The following is a 23,891-nucleotide window of genomic DNA, read 5'->3' as shown; positions in this document are numbered from 1 at the left end:
ATTAGTTCACTTTTGAATTAAAATTTGGTTCCTTAAATGGGTTGTTTGAGTTTTGATATAAATGAGACAGTGTCAGAGGCAAAAGCAGAGGCATAAAAGATTGATACAAATATTCAATTTATGAAAATTGTATCAGAAATTAAATTAGAAATAGAGACTTTGGTCAAACATGATACAAATTAGAAAAACAGTGAACATTAAAAAGGTAGGAAAGTCTGTCAAGCTACAAAGCTACAACTTTTTGTATAAAAGTGGTTGTCTGTAAAGCCGGTTTACAGACGATAATTTTACGTGATAACGTCGTAAGAAAACAGAAAAAGATAAAAAAAATTACAATTTTTTTTAGACAACCTATAAAAAATTATATATCATGTAAAAGCGTATAATTTCACCTTTCATATGACGTTTCAATCCTATTTCTGCGATGCCTAGAAAAAAAGTTAGAATTTTTTAAAGCTAACCATGTCGAAATTCCAAACAGAGATTACTGTACTTCCCACACTGGTGGCTGTTGATCAACAGATCTCCACAGGTGTTTTGAGGTATTTCGCAAGTTTTTTTAATTTAATATTGTGTAGCTTGTACTGAATGTACAGTTATGTGTGATAAACCAAATGAAAGGTAACATCATCAGGATGCTCAATAAAGTTAAATCAAATATGTATTTGCTTCAGATCAAAAGATATAATCTGTTGAATAATAAAACTTTTTTTAACCGTTATCTTAAAATCGTGACTACAAAATTGATTGAAATTTTGCACAGATATAGTCCTGTCTATCATCTATCTACAAGATAAATTTCATTTTCATTTATCTGTTGAAGAAAAAAAAAATAAAAATAAAAAACGGTTAAAAAAGGTAAAAAACTTGGGACAAAAAAACTTGTTTTTCCCGTTATTCGGTCAAAAATCATTTTGAAATATCAATTTTTTGCACATGTATGAACACAGTCATACACTACATTTTCTATAAGCTTGAGATTTTTTGAATGCTATAAAAAATTTAAAAAAATAAAAACTCACCCAAAAATACCCCAAAATAAGTATGTGTTTTTTTTAAAAAATTCATATTTCGAAACTCAGAGACTTAACAAAAAATCCGTTTCAGACTCCTAACTTTTTTTTATCTTTTGAATGACGTTTTTTCAAATTGTCAAAAAAAATTCCCCTACCTATAATTAGTACCTACTTTGTCAAAGGTCTACCTACCTCATGTTTTAGTTTTAGAAAACCATTAATAGCTTGGTTTTGAAATTTGCAGATTTTAAAAAATTAATAAGAAAAGTTTAAATTTTTATATGTATACCAACATAAGCGACGTGATTTAAAGGTATTTTTTAACACTTATTCCAACAAAACTCACAAACAAGTCAACCTGACCATCCATGAAAAGTAATGCACCTTATTCATGTTGATCTGACACAAATATCTGAAGTGTAGTTTTTCAATTTTTTAAAATCTGCACCTTATCTTCAAACCAAGAAAATTAGGACTTGCGGACATGAGATTTTTTTAGATTTTTGAGGGTAGTTAAAGAATATCCAAACAAAGATTAAAATGAAAAGATTAGCCTACTAGCACTTATTCCTAAGATGAACAAAAATCTTCTTTAGTGCATATCCTAAAATTTGCCCCTCCATCAAAAAATACCATTATTTCGTAGGTATATATATTTTTTGTAATGGATTGTTTTGATTTTTAATAATGATGGATTCTAAAATCTTCATGCAAAATTTGGTTCATCTACCATAACTTTTAAGGGTTTTTCGGCAGTAAGTTTGCAACTGTTATAATAATATGAGTTGACAGATGAAAAACAGGTATAACTTTTTCCAGAGACGTCAGATTGTCTTGATTTTAGATTTTTTGGAATCAGCATTAAAAAATACCTTAAAATCATGTATCATATGTGTATATAATACCATAGCCTACTTTTGCTAATTTTGAAAATCTCCATTTCGCGATTTGACCTTGAAATCGCGACAAGCGGACATGAGATTTTTCTAGACTTTTGAGATATGTTATAGAATGGCAAAAGGAAGATATTGAGCAAAAAAAAATTCTACTAACATTCATTCCGAGATTTACCCCTTTTTTCTCCTTATTTTACTGTATTATTATCGCATTTAGAAAATAGCCAATTTTTTGAAATTTTGTTTTACCCCTATTAACCCTATTAAAAGATGGAATTTTTTAAAATCCTTCAAATGTATTCAACTTTAAATTATTATCTTTCAAATAAGCTATAGAAGATTTTTTTGAATTGAAATTTTTGCCGCACTGCGAAAGTGCGAGAGTTTAACGGGAGAAAATGGCATCACTTTTTTGTAGGGATTATGGTAAATAACGCCAGATAAAACTTCACTTCTGATAATTATATTTAATCTTACTACCTGTATAGTCAAATATACCAGAAAAAAAGTTATGTATACCAGAAGGACCCTTGCGCTACATTCATTCTGAACATTCTTCGTAAATGATTTGGTCGATGCGCAATCACCAAATTATAACATTGGTTTTACAGGCAAGGTGAAGAAACAGCCTATTAATACATGGAATGAGCTACCGATCTTATATGGTAACACCTGTGAAAAATTGCTGGTATCGACAGGAAGTATCACAAAGCTTATAATGTGTATGGTAATATTATTCTATCAGTATTAATTCAAGTCAGTCATTTTTTTTTATTTTAAAATAACAAGTTAAAACTTATTATAAGATAAAACGATCTTTTCTATCCATTCTAAATGTTAAACGCAAAATACTTTGATAGAATCAACAGACGCAACATAAACACATCACTTTATGGTAACAGACTTCACATACATTATACCCATCTAAATCACTCCCAGTGCAGAAACTGTGACAAATTTACTAGCTGCTTCATCTGTCAGTACGTTGGCGTTAGTACAAGTGCAACAAAAAGGACCTAATATTATCTCCAGCATTAAATTCTTTCAACCCCTTTTCTCTCTATATCTCCCCCCTCTGGGAATTCGAAAAAGGTTTAAACTTGATACTCCCACTCTTCCATTTCAACTGATGGTTATTTCTGCATCATTTGGTAATTTCCATTCATTTGCATTAAAGTGTAATTAATGTAAAACAGAGAAAGAGACGCATACGTGTGATAGTGCGGATCCTTATATCGAGTTGAGTTCGAGTTTACACCGAGAGTCAATTTCCTGTTTTTCGAATGTGAAATATAAATTCTTTTCGGTTTTAATTTTTTTTTGTTGTATCATTTGGATCCTGATGGGCGGCTTGCACCCCCCCCACATAAAGTGAATAAAATTTTGTAGACATCCTCGACGATTATGCACGCCACCACGCGGGCACATATAGTATCATATCGTCATCGTGCATATGTCGTGGAGGGAAACATACTGCGAAGCTGCGGTTGTGGGTGGGCAAATGTATGAAATACCCTACTACAGGGCGTGTTCAGTGAGGGGGTGCGTGTGTTTTCGTTGTTCTAGAATTATTTGCACATTTGTATGTAATCTGTTCTTAATATGTTAATTTTAAAGGATTTATGTGTGAGAATAGCATTCACACGAAAAGTTAATTACAAAATTTGGCTCTGTCTCTGTCTATCTCGCATTTTGTGTGCGGTGTTTCACAACAAAATGTGCAAATGTGCTGGGACAATAATAACAAGGATTCTACTTATATTCGTTTGGTATAAGGCTTAGCTGATGGGTGGGTTGGATACTGCTACTATATTGTTGATGCAAGTAGTGTCCTTAATTTGTATACATAAAATGGATGAAATGGATTCCACGATGTGTGTTCAGCATGTGTTGTATAGACTTTAGGCTATTTTGGGTGTATTTAGGCCTTTGGGGCAACATAAAAGATGAAGTAAAATATATATACAATAATACATATATGTGCGTTTCTGTATATGTGAATTGAATATATTGTTGGGGAATTTGTGTTAATTTTTAATTGCTATAAGGCGGACGAGAACAAAGAGCCCACAGTGTTATATAGTTTGTTAAGTCCTTGTTTAGATATTCACAAAAGCTATTGTTGTTAAATTCGAAGGTTTTACTCCCATTTGGGAATAATATAGGTACTATATATAAAAGGGTGTTGGCTTCGAGCTTTGTTTGTTCTCTATTGCATGTGACAAATATTAAGTATTTATGCGTTTTGCTGTACAAGTCAACAAGATGTGACTTAATAATAGAGTAAAACATTTAGGCTCATTTCTAAGGATTAAGTTTTAAGGCAAATATATAATGTAAAATGCTTTATAGCTTTATAATGCAAAAACAAATCTTTTGAGGAAGTAAATCATAAAATTAATTTTTAATTATTTGTTGGTGGGATTTTTGTCCTATGTCCTTTTTCATTCATATTTGCTTCTTCTTTAAGGAACTTTAAAAAATAATTAATTACTAAAATAATACAACTAACTTTTAAACAGAAAAAAACTTTCAAGACAAATAAGCAACTTATTATAACGCTTGGTGAGCATTTCGCTGATAAATTCGTTCAAAAATTTTTAAAAATTTAATTTTTGGTCTTTTCCACTTTAAAGAATAATGCCTAGATTGTGATAGTAGTTCAAATTACTGTCAAATCATAGCCTATAATCAGCGGCTAAACAAGACGCTTTCAACGATACCTCATTTGTCAAATTCCGATTAGTAGTTAAAGAGCAGTGATGCCATAGATGAACATGTAGGGTTATATGTTCATCTATGTCAACATAGCTTCTAAACTACTAATCGTACTTTGACAAATGAGGTATCGTTGGAAGTGTCTTGCTTGTTCTGTGGTTATAGGCTATCATGATGCATTAAATTGATTATGAAGCAAAAATCATAAACATTTTTTTTTTTTTAATTTTTAATTTTTAATGAACAAGGAATTGAAATACCTTATCACGAAATAAAGATCAAGGAAATATTCTTGTTTATGTTGAACTCCTCAACTTTTTTCATTACAATTACATAAAAAACACCTACCTTTTAAAATTTAGACCCGACTTTTATAGCTTTCTTATATCTAGTTATCTAAAAAATTATCTGAAAAAAATATTTAGAACTCTTCAGTGCTATCTAAAACTCTTTTAACCTGACTACCGCAAGGCCAAAAACAAGGTTATGTGTTTGACGGGTATGTATGCGAGACTGTTGCCTATAGAAAGTGAAATAATTAATTTCTTGCAACGTTAGATATATAGCCTATAACCAGTGGACAAGCAAAACTTTTCCAACGATACCTTATTTGTCAATTTACGATTAATAGTTTAGAAGCTGTGATGACACAAATGACCATGTATGTATGTCTTTTCATCTGTATCGTCATAACTTCTCAACTACTTATCGGAATTTGACAAATGATGTATCATTGGAAGCATCTAACTTGTGCGCTGGTTATAGGCATGGCTGCATTCAATTGCTTATAACGCCCTCTAGAGACAAAATTCATGAACTACTTTACTACTACAATTTTAAGATCAAAGTTATATACTAGTTTTTGTTGAACTCTTGAAGTGTTTGCGCCTTCTCATTAAGCTTTTTTAATACAATTACATACAAAGAAGTACCTCTTAAAGTGAAGAACCAACTTTTATTTAACTTTCGGTCCAGAGCGGCTTACAAAATTGACATACCAACATATTACAAAAGAAACAAACATGCAACCCATTTGTTAAGTTTTATTTGTGTTCACATAAATATATTTTTTTTTTTTGTGTCCTCCTATTATTTCGTCATCAAGAAAGCAAATTCTTTTGTACAACATGCGATCAACTTTCATTTATAATTACGACTAGCAAAAAGACGAGCTTGTCAAACTTCAAAAAATAAAAAAAAAAAAATACCAATGCATGTTACAAAGCTACTCTAAAAGTCTAAACCACACTCCAGCATACCGCTCGCGCGTCCTCAAAACATTTTTTTGGTGTGACTTTAATAGGACAAAATGCCACTTTTCCACTTTGCATTTTTTTCGTTAGTTGTTCGTTTGCCAGAAAAGGTGCCGGAAAACACGAAAGCCAGAATAGAATGACAAAGCAGAACAAAAATTGTATTACCGTTTACAGCTTTTGTAAATTTTCTATTTTTTTTTTTTCGTTCGTCTATTGTTGGTTGTATAGTTCCAGAGTTAAACTCGCTCCTCTCATGTATCGTATCGTTTATACCACAGATGTCCCTCCATACGTGAAAAAGTAATTCCGTGAAAGAACAAAAAAACAAAGTGGCAAGGAACAGGACATAGAAAAAACGTACGTACGAAAAAAAATCTCAAAAAAAAAAAAAACTCTGTAAAGAGACCAATTAGGGCTACGCTAAAAGTACTTTAAAAGTCATTAGCAGCTTTTCTCCCATTCCAGATCCTTCGCCAACAACGGTTTATATAGAAAAATTCAAGCGCGGAGAGAAAAGGAAAAGGTATAAAGAAAAACTGGTTACCGTTAGACGAGAAAGATGTGAAAAGAACAAAAATGGTTAATATAGGCATGAACCTAAATAATAGAAAGGGAATTATAAAAACACACACATTCCCACGAAAAGGACATTTCTCTAACGTTACCGCGCTCGCTACTCGAGGAAGCTGTAATTTGCTTGTGGTATGCTAAATTTGAAACACTACCTTACCGCTTACACCGCCTAACGGTTAAATCGGCTTACCCATTTGCCATTACAACATTACAACACATTTTCTACACACACACACACATCGTTTCGCCAACATGCCTATTATACCTTTATACCACTCACTCAGGCAGCAAGCATAAGCATAATATAGGCTTGAAATAGGGTGTTAAGTATATGTTGCGTCTCGTAATGGCTTTCTTTAATTAATAACAAATTATGTTATGTGTTCTGTGGTAATCATTACACCAATTAGAGCCCATTGTAGATTGTTTAATGTAGTTATGAATGTTAATGTTTTTGCATGATTAAGGCAATACCTATCTATAAAAGCCTCTAAACGCACTGATGGGATAATTTAAGGACAATAATAATATTATGATGGGTGGCGATGAAGTGTCTCTCTAAATGTAATCAATGAGTAAAACCGAGGTATTTATGTGGTTGATAAGTAATGATTTCTGGGGAGTTAATTAAATTTAATTTTAGTCAATTTATTTTGTCATAAATTAGTGATAATCCTATGGCGAAAAATGAATGTATTTACTCTTCTATTTTTCAAATCTACGTAAAATAAGATTTTTTTACATATAGCTCAGAACTTATCCCAGAATTTACAATTTTGAATTTTTTTTTTTTAGTATTAATTTCGATAGAGGAAATATGGCACTTTCGAAAATTGAAAATTTTTTTATTTGTTCATGTACATTATGGCTTTTACGGCTTTTAAATAAGTTGAATTCGAAAATGAGAATAAGGTAAAATTATGTTTTCAAGGTTATTTTCATTGATTCATATTTTGGACATGCAACATTTTTAAATGCAGAACAAAATCCGTTCAATTTTAATGACTTTTTTTTAATGCAAAAGCATTTATATTGCCTTTTTATAAATCAAGACCAAAATTTTCAAAAAGCACATTTTAGGAAAAAAATTAAATTTGTTTTACCTAATATGTAACATTTTTTGAAATGAAAAATTGATTTTTTTGAAAGAAGAACGGGCAATTTGTACATTTAGCGCCCTTTAATGAAATTGGTATCAAATCAAAAAACTATAACTTTATTTTAAAAACTGTTTTTCAAAAACTTTATTTATAAAAAAAAATTTACAAAAAAAAGACAGCTTTAAAAAACTGTATTTTTAATAAAAATAAATTCATTTAAATGTTGTTCTTTTGCCATTGAGGAACTAATTTTAGTTCTTTTTAAAATTTCTTTTTCTCATATTATGTACTTACATACCTACATTTTCCCAATTTTTGTAGAATTTAAAAATTGTAATCTGTGGGCTCTTAGAATAGATACGCATACACGGAAAATTTCTGAGGCAGATAATATAAGTGAAAAATCGAAATTGTAATGGGTCACTGTTTTTTTTTTTAAATCAAAGAGGTATAAGAGGAGAAGGTTTAATTTTTTAAAGTCTGCAAAAAATCTCAAACTTATAGGAAATATAGGTACAAAATTTTAAAATGATTTTTGACCGAATAACGCTAAAAACTATTTTTTTTTTGTCCCAAGTTTTTTGTCCGTTTTTAACAGTTTTTTATTTTTATCTTTTTTTCTTCAATAGATAAATGAATAAAATTTACAGTGGAGATAGATAATGGGCAAGACTATATTTGTTCAAAGTTTCAATTAATTTTGTAATGACAAATGTAAAATAACTGTAAAACTCTATTTTTCAACATATTACATCTTTTGATCTGGAGCTTATAAAAATTTGATTTATCTTTATTGAGCATCCTGATAATATTACCTTTCATTTGATAACACATTTTTAGCGTGAGAAAATAAAATTACATGTTTTTTTTTTGCATTTTATATACATTAAAGTTTGGTTTTTTTTACGTTCGCTAACCGGCCACACCGGCTAACTTATTTTGCTTATTTTTTTTAAATCAAAGGGGAATAAGAGTAGAAGGTTTTAGGCTAAAAAATTAATGATTTTATAGGTTAAATACGGGTAACACGACATTGAAAATAGAGGCTATTTTCTAAACGGTAAGTTGTAGAGAGTTGAATTTTTTTTTCAAATAATAGATACATTTATTGTAAGGTTGAAAAAGGTGTTGCAAAAATTCTAAAAAATTTCAAAACTAGGTTGTGAATATTTTTGTGCAGTGAAAACATCTGGTAGAACTTCGACAAAAGGCTTATTAAAGGGAGGGAAATTTTTTTACGGAAACTTGAGTTACACGATTGGAAAGAGAAAGGCGTCTTATACGGATTTTTTTCATAGGCCCTGGATTTTGAAATTTGAATATTTAAAAAAAAACTAATTTTTAGGGACATTTTTGAGTAGTTTTTAATTTGTTTGTAATTTTTATAAGCCTCCAAAAAATCTCAAGCTTATAGGAAATATAGGCTTTAGTCATGCGCAAGCATTTACAAATTTTTAAATTTTAAAATGATATAACGAATAACGGGAAAAACAAGTTTTTTGGCCGTTTTTAACATAGGCCATATTTTACATAGGCCACTTTTGCTAAAAGTTTAAAAGTGAATATTTTTAAACTCATTTTACGAACTTTTCAAGTTTTGATTCCCTTTTTCATTTAAAATGTTAACTAATTATAGAGTCGAAAATTAAAAATAAATACAAAAAATGTCGGAACGAAGTCCGCCGGGTTAGCTAGTTTGATTATAATTTTTTAGGTTTTTTTTAATATCTAGTCATTTTCAAAATTTTACATTTAAGGTATAAGAATTGCTCAACTAACTTGGGTAGAGTATGAATCTAAAATATACTAACAAAAATGGTATTATAAGGTAGACAAAATCTGACTTAGGAGTCAGATATACGTTTTTAATAAATACATTATGTATTAGAAGAGACAAACTAGGAATTCTGTTAAAGTGATACTGAAAATATGCTTTGAATCTGAAATAAAAGTTTTAAATAAAAAACTCTTTTTCAATTGATTAATTTAAATTTACAAACCTTTACTTTTTTGTTGTTGTAATTTTCTTATTTTAAAAATGTATATTAATTTAACATAATTTATTTTTAACAGATAACACAAGAAACTTAAAAATTAAGTTGAATCAACAATAAGTTAGTTTTCCAAAAATTCTCATTTAAGTCATTATTCCTCGAACATATTACGCAGTAGAAAAAAATTTTGCAGCCATCTGGATTTAATTTTTTTTTTCTCGAAAATTTTATTAGGTATGAGAAATAAAGTTGATTGAGGGTTTTTTTTTTAATTTTCACCATAATATTAAAGTATTCAAATCCTGAATATCAGTTTACAAAAATTTCAAAACAAATAATAGGTAGTTAACTATATGATAATATATATATTATCATTATTATTGTATCTTTTATCTGTATAAAAATCCGTTAACACACATTTTTCCTTTCTTTTTTCAGGTTGCGCTTTCTTGACGTACTTCAGTCCAGAAAGTACGGCGGCTCAAACAACGGGATCACATGACAAACAGGCATTACCCGGGGTAAGTGTTTTTTAACTTAATTTCTTACAAGAAACTGTGTTTCTTTTTTTTTTTTTAATTGTCGTCGTCGTAAATTCACTTAATTCGTGTTGCATAACTTTAACAAAAAAAAAAATATAATATACAAAAAAGTTTAAATTTATAATAATTTATAGTATAATTCTATTTTTCTATAATCTCTATGTGTCTGTCTGTCATTCATTGTCGTTCTTGGCTCTGTTATGAGAATAATATTTGTTGCACTTGAGGAATTTCATAAAAAAAAAAAAAAACAAACCAAAATAAAATTATATATAATTTTTATAATTTTAATTTTTGTTTTAGATAAAATTATGTGTCTGTATATGTGTTGTAAAATTAAATATTAAATATATTATGTATGTTCTTATACTCTTATATCACTATTATAAACGTTTTAACATTTAAAAACTTTTGCAAAAGTGAAAATACTTTTTTGTGTCCAGAACAAGAACAAAAAAAAAAAAAAAAAACTATTCAACTGGAAATGGGATATACACTGTAAGGACTTAAACAATTACTCATAACTCCTTTAGTCGTATAATAGTCCAAACGACTCTTACATATTCTCGTTCACCCTTCTCATTTAAACTGAGAAGGTGGGTGGGTTTTAGCTACCTGTTCGTCGTACATTGTGTTTCAAAGTTTAGCTATTCATTAAATGGTACTTTGTGCAGTTCAAAGGAATTAACGACGTTACTTTGTATAGTCGCACTAGGACCTAGGATTCCAGGACTAAGTAAGGAAGAAGAAGAAAGCAACTCAACGCCCGTATAGAAACTTTGAACATTAAAAACTCAACAAGTCCACTCCACAACTTCACTCTTAAACTCTCCACACACATACCTACCACATGTGCCAGTGGTGCCAGTATGTGTTTATGTGAGTGGTTGAATGTGTGTGGGAGTTGGTTGGTACTTCCGGCGGTGATTTATAGTGTTCAAGTTGAGTGTTGTAATATTGTAATGTGCAATATTGGGTTCAGTTTTTTTTTTTGTATGTTTGGGAAATTTTTTCTTGTTCCTTGCGTGTTTTTGTTGTTATTGTTGTATCACATTTTATCCTACACCAACTCTTCACCAACTAGAGTAACTGCTTCAAAATAGTTTTTTTTTTTGTATAATAACAATGAAATGTAATAAACGCAAGCAAAAAATAAAAAGCTTAAGTTGTTTTTATTGTTATTTGTATGGTTTATTGTTTGACTTCTATCAGGATTTATAAAGGATATTTTATGGAAGTCCTTATTCTATACATGCAACAGAGTCCCCACATTTAACCGAGGGAGAATGCGTAAATGAATTGCAACTCAAAACTATTTTTACAGTCATTTAGAGAAAATAGATTAAAAAAAACGAAAATTTATGAACATTATTAATGGTTGTTTCCGAATTGTTGAATTGTTTGATAGTGTTTTATTTGGCAGAAGAATTTTATTGCTTCAACTATGGGAAATTCAGTTTTTTTTTTTATATTGCAAATTTAATGCTGATGTTTTTGTGGGAAATACACGAGATTGTAGATCATTTTGAATTGGCTTTAATGTTTTTTTTCTTTTGTTTTTTTTTTTTAGTTTCGATATTTTTTTAACTGATTTTAAGTATTTGTTAGTGGGAAGTAATAAAATTTACACATTGAAGGTAATAAAATTGTTGGAAAACTAACAAATACAAATTTATTTTTTTACTATTAAAGTTTTTGACTGTTTTTGTTTTTTTTATTTAGACTTATATAACCTTTTCTTTCAATGCGAAAAAGTGTTTAAAGGTTAAATCATATGTTTTTTTTTTTATTAAAAACAAACAAAAGTTTTTAAAATTCTTAACAAAATTTTGTATCCTTAAAATTTATTTTTTATTTATCGTACCTTTAAAAAAAAAAGATTTTTCAAAAAAACGTGCAATTTATTTTTAAGCCAATTTTTTTTTTTTTTTAATTTTTTTGTTTATATTAAAGATCTGGTGTTGAAATACAACAACTTTGTAAGTTGAAACTATAAAAATATAAAAATAATAATGATAGGGGAGGTATCTTAAACCCTTTTTAGACCATATAAGGATGTGAGATTATCTAGAGGCTAAATTGAAATTTTATTATTAGGTCAAAAATTAGCGGTGGTACAATTAAAATGTTATTTTTGTTTTTCAAGAGCAAATCCATCGATTTTAATGAAAATGTGTACTGGCCTACAAGTAGAAGAAAAAAGATTTTTTTTAAGTTTTCATATAGGTACCTAACGGAAACTGTGAAAATCCTTTTTCTTTATTTCCAACTTACTCGTAAACGATTCAACCGGTTTCAATGAAATTTTTTATTAAAAAAACTTAGAAAGCGAAAAACACATTTTTCGATAAAAAAATTTGTTTTGAAAATATAAATTTGTTGAAAATAAGTATTTATGTACATTAGGGTGGTTCAAAAAAAATCGAAATTCTTTTTTTTTGATTTTTTACTCCAAAAAATCGATTGCTAGACACCTGTAGAATATACACACCAAATATGAGCTTTTTATATTAGTGGGAAGGTCCGCTTCGCAATTTTCCATTTTTACATCAAGCCTCTACTAAAAAAAAATCAATTTTTTATTTATTGACTTTTTATCAAATTTCTTTACATATTCTTGTAGAAAATTGAACGCTCTTGAAGCCCCTGCAGACTTTTTTCGTTTATCTAACCGTTTAATAGATATTTGAGGTCCAAAAATCGAGAAAATCTTTAAAAATTCGTTTTTTGTTCTTAATTTTGTAAAAAATTGAAAAATTATAATACTCGAACGCGCAAGACATATTCTAATAGGAAATAAAGTGCTTCACTAAAAAAAAGTCTTGATAACTTTTTTTCATTGATCTACCCATTCTAAAGATATTCGAGGTCAAAGTTAAGAAAAAATTACAAAAAAATATTTTTTACTTTTCAAAAATTGCCAATACACTGAAAATTCATTATTTTCAAACTAGCAAGGTGTATTCTTGTAGGGGCTTAAACGTTCTACAAAAAATTCCTTGGCCTCAAATTGATTGCTTTAACCGTTTAGAAGATATTTTTATCCAAACCACTGATTTCAATAGTTTCCTTATGACCCGTATGCATTGCGATTTGGATACGAATATGTTCTAAACGGTTAAAGCAATCAATTTGATGCCAAGGAATTTCTTATAAAACTTTTAAGCCCCTACAAGAATATATGTTGCTAATTTGAAAATAATGAATTTTCAGTGTATTGGCAATTTTTGAATATTTTACAAAATTAAGAACAAAAAACGAATTTTTAAAGATTTTCTCGATTTTTGGGCCTCAAATCAAGGGGCACGGTAGTGCCCAGCCAAGTTCTCTAGCAACTTTGGCACTACACCCTTATTTACAGGAAACAACTCAGGCCATTTTCGACCCCCCTCTAACTTCCACACCAAAGATGCTAGAAATTTCAAACTCGCTAGATTTATTGAGCTTGTCGAAACAAAACTCCTCACAAAATTTCAGCCTTTTACGATGAGTAGTTTCTGAGATATAGGGCTTCAAAAATCGCAAAAACCGTAACTGACTGACTGACTCACTCACTCACTCACTGACAGATCATCAAAATTATGGAGAACTTCCCGTTAACGTAGAAACTTGAAATTTTACACGGTGATAGGTCTTGTGGTGTATACAAAGGGAAAAATCGCAAATTTGAGATTTTCAATTCAGGGGGCGTGGCATCCGCCCATTTCCGCTGAATTATCATCAAATATTATAGAGCACTTCTGATTATCGTAGAATCTTGAAACTTGGTAGAATGGTAGAGATGGTAGTTTATACAAAGGAAAAAATTTAAAGTTTGAGAATTTCAGCCAGGGGGCGTGGCAACCGCCCATTTTCACTGAATTTTCATCAAATATAGAGATTTTCAATTCTAAAGCCATACCTTGCAAAAAGTAGTGAAATCACAACAAAAACATTACTGTTAAAAAAGGAGCCAAGTTCTCCTATTATGAAATTATGCTGGCACAAAAAGTACTGAGATGTAAAAGTGTACCAAGTTCTAAAGTTTGGGTTCAAATTCGTATCAATAAAATTTTGATTGTTTACTTGGCAATTTTTGAAATAACTTTAAAAATCGATGGTTAAGAAAAATTGTCAAGAGAACAATCAAAATTTTATTGATACGAATTTGAACCCAAACTTTAGAACTTGGTACACTTTTACATCTCAGTACTTTTTGTGCCAGCATAATTTCATAATAGGAGAACTTGGCTCCTTTTTTAACAGTAATGTTTTTGTTGTGATTTTATCTATTAACGGGTAGATAAACGAAAAAAGTCTATAGGGGCTTTTTTATAGAGCGTTCAATTTTCTACAAGAATATGTAAAGAAATTTGCTAAAAAGTCGATAAATAAATTTTTTTTTTTTAAGTAGAGGCTTGATGTAAAAATGGAAAATTACGAAGCGGAGGACCTTCCCATTAATATAAAGAGTTCATATTTGGTGTGTATATTCTGCAGATCTCTAGCAATCGATTTTTCGGAGTGCAAAATCAAAAAAAAGAATTTCGATTTTTTGACCCACCCTAATTTACATTGTTGTAGGTACATGGTACATACCTGAAATTTTTTGAAACTTAATTTAGTTTGTGTTTATTTAATACCTATACAAAAAATTATTTTATAATTATTTAAATGGCTGTAACGTTTTAGTTTTTTTTTTTTTAAGTATAGGTCAAAGGCGATGATTTCAAAGTAATTTATTTTTAATTTTTTGTAAGATTAAACTTAAGTTATTATTTCCAAAAATTGTAATCAATATACATACATATTTAATGGTAATGTAAGCGCAACAAACTACAAAGATGTGCATTTTACTTATATTTTTAAAATCAATTTTTTGAAAACGGTTTGATGATTGAATTTTTTTAATAAAGTTTCTTGATGAAAATGGGTTACCGATTTTTTTTTTCGAAAATTGTTAGACCGGCTCTAACGGTTTTCAATATTTTTTCTAAAAATTCTTCTGCATCAAATGGATACTTCAAATTGAAATTTGTTTAATTTTTGCAAAATTAATTTAATTTTTGAATTTGAATTGTAAAAAAAAATTAAATTAAAAAACAAATAATCTTGATTTAGTTGGGGATGCTACCTTGAATAGGGCATCAACATGCCTATAAACTAATACTTTTAAATCTTTAAAAATAAAACAAACAAATGAATGTTCTATAGCAATTTGTTTTCTCCAGCTACTAAATTCAAAGAATTTAACACAAACACTTTCTGTTTGGTTTAAATTTTCTAATTATAGAATACGTTTCTACAATTTTCAAAACAATAAAAATGTGTTAGTACCGAAAAATTCATTAATTTTCAAAAAAATACCCCACAAGTAGCATTGGTTAGTCAGAGTTAAATGGGAAGAAGCAAACAGTGTTGCCAAACAATTTTTTTTAATTAATCGTGAGGCTTTAGGTATTTTAAAAATTCTATATTGATGGAAGCTTGAATTCAACAAAGTGAAAATTCAAAAAAAAAAATGTATTCATTATTTCATTTCCACTTTTCGTGATAGATTTTTTTTTTAAGTAAAAACTTCTTTAATATCGTAGTGATTTGGAACACGATGAAACGAAAAACTGACAGGAAAAATGAATTGATCATAATTTTATTGTTTCAATAGATACATGAATGGAATTTAAATAAACTATTATTGAGTAAAATTTCAATGAATTTCATATTCAAAATCCTGAGATAACGGTGAAAAGATGTTCTTTTTCTAAACACGTTATATCTTTTGATCTAGAGCACAAACCAATTTAATCTCAGTAATCTCAGTTCGAAATTTCGACATGGTTGGCCTTAAAAAAATCTTACTTTTTTTGTAGGCATGGTAGAAATATGGTTGAAGCATCATATAAAAGGTGAAATAATAAGCTTTCAGATGATATAAAATTTATCACAGGTAGTGATATAAAAAAATGTATTTAAAGGGGATGGAACTAAAAAAAGGTAGATTTTTTGGATTTTGTTGTGATTTGATTTTTTAAGTTTTCACTTCTACCACGTGTGAGTTGCACACATGATTATTTTTTTGTAAGTGGAATGGAAAAATGAATATGAAGATACAAATTGAGCTAATGATCAACAATCATTGGCAACACTGGAACGAAAAGAAAAATTGTATTTTCTGTCGATTTGTTAGTTTTTCCTCACAACATTTTTCTGTCTGACGCTCACACATTCAAACTCAAGAGTACCATCTCGAGTAGGCACAGTGTGAATTGTTGCAATTTAAAGCACTGGCCATGATGGAACTGGGAACTGGCTGGACGAAAAGACGATCATCATCAGCAGAAACAGAAACACACGCAAAATGTTGAATGATGCTTTTGCTTCTGGCTGCTACTCTTCGGTCGAACGGTTTCTATAATAATTCATCCCCAAACAATCCGCGTTGCACCATGCGGGAGCCTGCATATCTCCGCCGCGTAGGCCGCCAATGGGCCAAACTAATGGCGGGAATGGTAAATCGTTGTTCTTCTTAATGAAAAATGTTTACATTACGAACTTTTCCTTCCTCATTCGGGGATATTATTTTATGTGCCCTTTTTCTTCTTCCACATATACTCGCCGGCTATACCTACTACATTCATATTTTTTTGTTTTGTTTAAAATTTTGTTTTATTTACGAATCAGCTTTTGTATTTTAATTTTTTTTTTTTGTTTTTTGTTCATTTTTTTCGACAAAAAAAGAATGCAAATATTGGAATGCATTTTGAAGCCCTACTCCCGCGCCTTTCGCCAGCCAGTGTCTGGGGCGAAAAACATTTCAATATAAATTGACGAAAGGAATACATTATGATATCTGCGATTTTTTGTTTCGAGTTGTTTGTTGTTTTGTTTTTTAAAAAAGTCGAATGCATCCGTGGCTCAAACAATGGCTATATATGGATGGAATGGTCGGTAACGGTATAATGGCAATGGCCAAGCTTATATCTGAGGTTATTGCCGAATATAATGGCCAATAATAAAAACCAAGGAATAAAATGTGCAATTTCAGGAAAAACGAACAAAAATTACAAAAAAAAAAATTAATACAAACAAAAATATTAAAACAAACAGAAAAAAAAAATATTAAAAAAAAATTTAAAAGGAAATAAGAAAATCACAATGAAAACGGAGGCAAGCAGACTGGACTGGACTCAAGTCGAGTCGACTCGTCGTCGCGTCGTTTGTTGCAGCGCAAGTGGCAATTTTCTGAAAATTTATAATAATGAACATTATGAAAGCTCTCGGCTCGCATTCCGTTTATATAGCTCTTCTGATTATTATTATAGGCAGTAGGGGTATTTTATTTATAAATGATGTGTAAACACGAATGGATGTTGGAAAAATTAAAGGAGGCGGTAAAATTTTTTTTTTCCAGTGTTTTTTTTTTTTTGTTTTTATTGCATTGTGTGTGTCAGTTGTTAATTATAAAATATAACTTAATATTGGATATATTCAAGCAATTCAGGAAAAAAAAAAAGATTTCTCATTTCTTTAATGTTTTTTTTGTTTTTTGTTAATGTTGAGAAAAAGAACAGGTGCATAAAAAGGAAATATTTAATTAAAATTGTTTTAAGTTCTTGTCTGTGAAGATTTTTTGTGTGTACATAATGTAACCGACTAGGTAGCTACATTCTGATTTAACTTTTCAATTTGGTTAAATTTCAATGATTTCAATTTACTTTTTTATCTAAAAAAAGTTGGTATTATTGCAAATAAAAAAAATTTTGCATTAAAACAAAATATTTATTTGCAATAACAATTTTTATATTGCAATTGAAAAATGTTTAAATTGAAAAAAAAAAAAATATTAAAATTTGTAACACAAATATTTTGCAAAAAATGTTATTGCAAATAAAAAAATTTCTGAATTGAAAAAAAAAAAAAAAATTACTTTAACTATTTTTTTTAATTGGTCATATTTCTTACAATTTTGGCTATTTGACCGAACATAAGCTGTTTCAACTATAATATTAAAGTTAATGTAAGCTCAAATAGTCAAAACTGTAGGAAATTCGACGAATGTTTAAAATAAAATACCTATATAATTTACAAATTTTTCTCAACAAAGAAAATTTTTAGGTACCTATAATAATCTTTTTTATCAAAAAACAAAATCAAAACTGTGTTTTATATTTTTTCTAATAGTTCCTATGGCTATAACTGAACGAAATTGAAATGGGACCACATTGCTTTCCAATACAACAAGAATTGAATCGTTTATTTCAGAAACAGCATAAGTCCATTTTTCCCAAAAATTTTTTTTTTGGAAATTTCTCATTTATGTATAGTTATTCTTATCTTCTGGAAAAAAATTAAGTATGTCAGACCCCCCAAAATATGAAAACTGAAAGGAAAGGGTTCAAAATATATGGAAAAATTTTACCCGGTGACAACATTTTTTAATGTTAAATACATGACTTTTTACTAGTTTTAAATTATTTTGGCAGCAATCTTGACACGCACGCCCTTTTGTTATACATCTATAGAAAGGTTAGGAATTACTCTATCTATATCTATTAAATTCATTAAAATTGAACTCAGGGTTCAAAAGTTATAGCCAGATTTTCTCGCGGTGGCAGCGTGTTTTACTCTTGAATATATGACATTTTACCAGTTTTTAATTATTTTGCCAGCCATCATGATACGCAAGCTTTAAAATTATACATCAATGAAGAGGTAAAGATTTAATCTATCTACTGCTATTTTATTCATTAAAATCAGAAGCAGGGTTCAAAAGCTATGTCTAGATGAAAACAAAAGGTTTACCAACAAAAATTCGTTTATTTCAGAAACGACATAAGTCCAGTGACTTTAAAGGCTTAAAAACCCGCTAAGACTTGAAAAAAAGTTTAAATTTTTAAGGTTTTTAAATGCGTCTTCAGCTAGATTATAAATCGGCATACTCTAAATTTGAAGTGTTGTAGAGTTTTAACATAAAAAACAGTTTTTTGTTGCTCCTGAAAAGTTAGTGCCCAAGGACTTATGCTGTTTCTGAAATAAACGATTCAATTATCAAAATTGGTTCACTCAGTTCAAAGTTATGAGGTAACCAACATAAAAAAAAAAAATATATATATAGGCGAATTGAATACTTCCTCCTTTTTGGAAGTCGGTAAAAACATTTTTTTTAATGCAAAGTATTTTTAGTTGCAACAAATAATAATTTTTTTTAACATGCAATAAATATAAGGCTCTAGTGTCATTTTTACTTGCTCTATAGGGCAAGTATTGGTTTCGTGTCGAAAAAAAATATTGAGGTTTTAATCAAAACCAACTATATGATGATGGAGGAATCCGAAAAAGTGGGTCTAGCAATTCCGTCTGTGGGTCTGTGGGTCTGTGCGTCCATCGGTACAAATTTTCACAGCCTAAACGGGTAAACGGATTTTTTTTTCAAATTTCTTTACAAATATAATTCACATTCGGTTACTACAAAATATGCATAAGTCAGCTAATGAAATCCAGTATAAACCGAGTTTCGCTTAAATAAGAACAAAGTAGGTACCAATCTTATGTATACGATGTATTTTATGTTAACTTTGTCTTAAGTTTATCAATTTTAACATTATATCATAGAAAGAAAGCGGTTCAAATTCTGACTTAAAAATGCTGCTTTTTAAAATTTTGCCAGCATACCAATTTTAAAAAAATTCTGGTTATTCTGTTTTTTTTTTTTTTTTTTTTTTTGATTATTAAGCAAAAATGCAATAAAAATTGAGAAAGTAAGTAAGAATTAAGCAATCAAATAAGCAGCAAAATTTGCATTTCTTGCTTAAATAAGTGAGAAAATTATTTTACAAAACTGTACAAAAACTTAAATATTGATAAAAAGTATGCACCTGGATCTGATTAGACTAGCCTATGACAAAAAGCTTCTCACTTTTGTTATAGGTAATCCAAAAATATCTATTTTTTTTTTTTTTTTTTTTTTTTTAATAAAATTTTAATAATACGGTTACATGAACGTTTTGTTATTTCGTTTAATAAATTATAGCTTAATCTTTCATTAAAAATAAAGAAATAAAAACACTCTTTAAAGTATGGTTAAACAGTGTTCAATGAACACGGTTTAATTTTTTGTATTAAAAAGAAATAACTTATTTGAATTACATTTTTTTTTTAAATACTAGATCAAAACCTTTAAAGCCGTTTTTGAAAAAAACTTAACTTTTCTTTTTCCGTTATAAAATGAATAAAAATTTATTTTTTGTTTGAAAAATTTGATTTGATCGATGAATTTTTTTTCCAAAAACTGAGCAGTGGATTTAAAATTTTGGCCTTATGTGATATTAAAATTACATTCTTTTAAATGAAAAACCTACCAACTAAATTACTTTAAATTAGGTACCTACCATACAGTTTTTTAATTGCTCTAACAATTTTGAATTTTGTTGTTTCTAAATGCGATATTCCATAAACGATGCTGAGCTGACTATGTCTTCCCTCCAAACTGATTACACCAAAATGTCTAAATTAATTTCAAAAGTTTCACTAGAAAATAATTCCACAGTATTCGCGCCTCTGATTTCTTCCATCTGCATCACATATTTCCGTACAAATCTCAACACTTCATATATCACCCGCAAAAAAAAAAAAAAAAAAAAACAAGGTGTATTTGTTTACATCATTAAATCAATGCATTACGGTTAAAATATCTGTGCTGTGTATTATAGAGGGTGAGAGTGTATTAGCCTCATTACCGGAACGAAACGAACACTGGAAATTGCATGCAACTCAAACTCTCGAAATCGCTGGAAATTTTCAAAACATCCATACCAACTCTTTTAAAACAAAAACCAAAGAAAACGAAAAAAAATTTCATTTTCCAGAGAAGTTCAATAAAATTCAAGAACATAAAAGATTGCCAAAGAGTGGGTGGGTTACATATGCGGATGGGGCTGATGAAGGCGGTTTTCGAAGATACACTATCCACACAAATATTGCTCCCATTTCCGATATATCTACTCGAACCATTCCATGCCACATGTGTGCTTGCTTTTCTGTGCCGCTAAAAACATTCAGCCAGCATGCGTCCAAGTCCCAGAAGAAATTAAAATACTCACATAAATATTTTAGTCAGTTGTTGCCGCCGCTGTAACTTCGTGCCTCATTGGAATTAGCGCGTTTTTTCGCACACAAAAAACCAATTGAAACCTTTCAATACGTCGATTTTCGATTTATTTTTGTATTAGTCTGTGTGTATCAATCTATCTATCTATCGTTAGTGCGGGACTTCTTTTTCGTTCTATATAATCTCTCTGATGCGCCTTGTGGTGCCTTGTATGTTAGTTGTAATTCTAACACCCGTGCCGCAGCCAATTTAAACAGCCAACCCATTTGCCAGCATTCGCGTTCGCTATCTATCTCTATCGACCCGAACGCATTTTGTGTAATTAGTTTCAAATAGAAGTAGTAATTACGGGATTAATCGAAGCACCTGATATACCCCAGGTGCAGCAAAAGTTCATTTTTTTAAATGTTCGCATTTATCTCCCAGACCTCCTCGTTTTATTTTTCTATGTTTTTTTGTTTAACGTTCGTCGTTAAATTTGTCCGTCGCCCGTATTTGCTTAACTGCTGAAGCTCTAAGCTTTGCACTCTACTGTTTACGTGTTTGGAGACCTATACCTTTCCTATAGATACACTTTTTGTTGAACAAAGCTAGAAATCGCAACGGTGCGGGTTAGATAGATATATTTTTTTTCCTAGATTTAGATAGTAAATTGCATCTATAGAACCATTACAGGTATTTATCATTATTTGTAAAACGTGGTGGTGCAGTTCGGCGACAAGCACGAGTTCGACGTTCGATACGGTTTTTTCTATTGCTATTTACCTGCGTGTTCTATGAAAGGTCCTTGATTGGTTACAGTGGATGTTTAAAATTAAAAAAAAAAAAATTACAAATATTTGTCTTCTGTATTTACTCGGTTAACTGGATGTGTTTTTTTTTTAGATTAATCCTCTCAAGATACCTTAATTAGTTTGAAAGTACGAAAATAGTGTCAAACAGGTGGTTTTTGTTGACATAATTTATTGATTATTTTTTTTATTGTATTAGTGAAATTGCTATTTAATAAGTTCTTTTTTTTGTGTAAAACTATTAATTAGTATTAAAATGTGCTAGTACCTAAATAAGAAAATATAAAATTATTAAATATTTTTTACCTTCTTTTTTTCATAGTTTTTTAATGTTTTTTTTTTTTAAATTTTTTTAGTAGTTTTGTTCTAGAATTCTTAAAATTTTGTGTTTTATTTACTTTTACCTGTCAACCTTTTGGAAGTATTCGTAATAAAAAATTATAAAATTATCAAAAATGGAGAGCGCTTGTGATGTTTACCTGATGCCAGAATACTCGAATTATTATGATTATTTATTGGTAGGTAAATATTATGTTGAATTTTGTGAGATCTACCCTAAAATTGTATTTTATTTTTGAAAAAAAAAATTAGCTTCCTTACAGTAGAAACTCCAACACAAAAATTATTTTTTCTTATCATGTGAAAATTTCAAAGAAGGCTATGTACCTATGTATGTCGTCCAGGTTTTTAAATATCTTGTATCTCAAAACGACCCATTATATTTTTACTTGCGATATAGGTACTATAGGGCAAGTTTAGGATTCGTAAAAAAAATCGAACTAGAGATAACAATTTTACATGACATTACGATGATGGAGAATGCCAAAAAAGTGGGTCCGGCAATTCTGTCTGTCTGTCTGTCTGTCTGTCTGTCCGTCTGTCTCTATCTGGAGCTGCAGCCTAAACGAGTGAAGTGATTTTCTTCAAACTTGGTAGTTAGCAGTTTTTGGTGATTCCCTAGAGGGGAAATTGAAATTTTTTTTTTATGACCAAAACTAACGGTACCTGCCATATAACGGAAATAGAAAAGTTAATTTTTTTCAAAAACGGCTCTAACGATTTTGATTAAAATTTTTGTGTGTAATACTACACATAAGGGCCAACTTTTTTAAAAAAAATATTTTTTGTACCGTTATTAACGGTACCTGTCATAGAACGGTTTTTTTTCGTTTCTGAATATCTCGTACAAAATTAACCCGATTTAAATGAAAATTTTTATACAAAAGTGTGTAAGTAAAGATAATATTAAAATTTTAGAAAATTTTCAAAAAACGCATTTTTGGTTTTTTAAAAAAATATTTCAAAATTTTTTTTTGAAAAATCAATTTTTTGAAAACGGATCAATGAAAAATTTTGAAATTTAGTTTTTATGTGTAAATTAATTATTTCTTCAAAATGGCATACCAACTTTTTTTTTGAAAAATGTTAAAAAAATTTTATATATAAAAAATTATTTTTTTAAAAAACGGCTCCTACAATTTTCAAAAATTTTTTTCTAAAAATACATTTTTATACGAGAAATAAAATGGCATATTTGTTTTTTTTTTTAAGATATTTTAAAACGGAGTTTTATTAAAGACTTTAGTCCACAAACTAAAGGCCTTAGGATTTAATGACAAATTTTTACTGTGGATTTCGTCATATTTAAAGAATAGAAGTTATACTGTTACTTTCAGAAATGAGCAATCGGACCAATTTCATGTCAACTCTGGTGTTCCACAAGGTAGCCATTTAGGTCCCCTTTTATTTATTTTGTACATAAATGACATAACATCCATTATAAAAAACTCGTCTGTTTTAATTTACGCTGATGACATTAAAATTTTCAAAATTATAAACTCAATTAATGACTGCTCACAGCTTCAAGAAGATCTACATAGATGTAGGGAATGGTGCAATATTAACCGACTTTATTTGAA

The 23,891-nt window shown here is 29.3% G+C and overlaps 1 protein-coding gene across 8 annotated transcripts in view; it reads left to right on the top strand.

Annotated features, from left to right (window-relative positions):
- The window catches only part of LOC129918266 (CUGBP Elav-like family member 4), a 993,834-nt gene that overhangs the window by 140,042 nt on the left and 829,901 nt on the right, over positions 1–23,891 (top strand). For 5 of the 8 annotated variants that reach the window (XM_055998713.1, XM_055998708.1, XM_055998710.1 and 2 more), the window contains one exon: positions 9,992–10,074. In XM_055998713.1, the coding sequence (XP_055854688.1) occupies positions 9,992–10,074 (83 nt within the window). Of the gene's footprint in view, positions 1–9,988; positions 10,075–20,720; positions 21,562–22,328; positions 22,491–23,891 lie in introns of those variants that run through there. The other 3 variants (XM_055998709.1, XM_055998715.1, XM_055998716.1) reach the window with 3 other exon arrangements.

This window comes from Episyrphus balteatus, chromosome 4, assembly GCF_945859705.1.
Source record: "Episyrphus balteatus chromosome 4, idEpiBalt1.1, whole genome shotgun sequence".
NCBI lineage: Eukaryota > Metazoa > Arthropoda > Insecta > Diptera > Syrphidae > Episyrphus > Episyrphus balteatus.
Note: the sequence above shows the minus strand (reverse complement) of the source record. Positions and strands in the feature narration are given on the sequence as shown.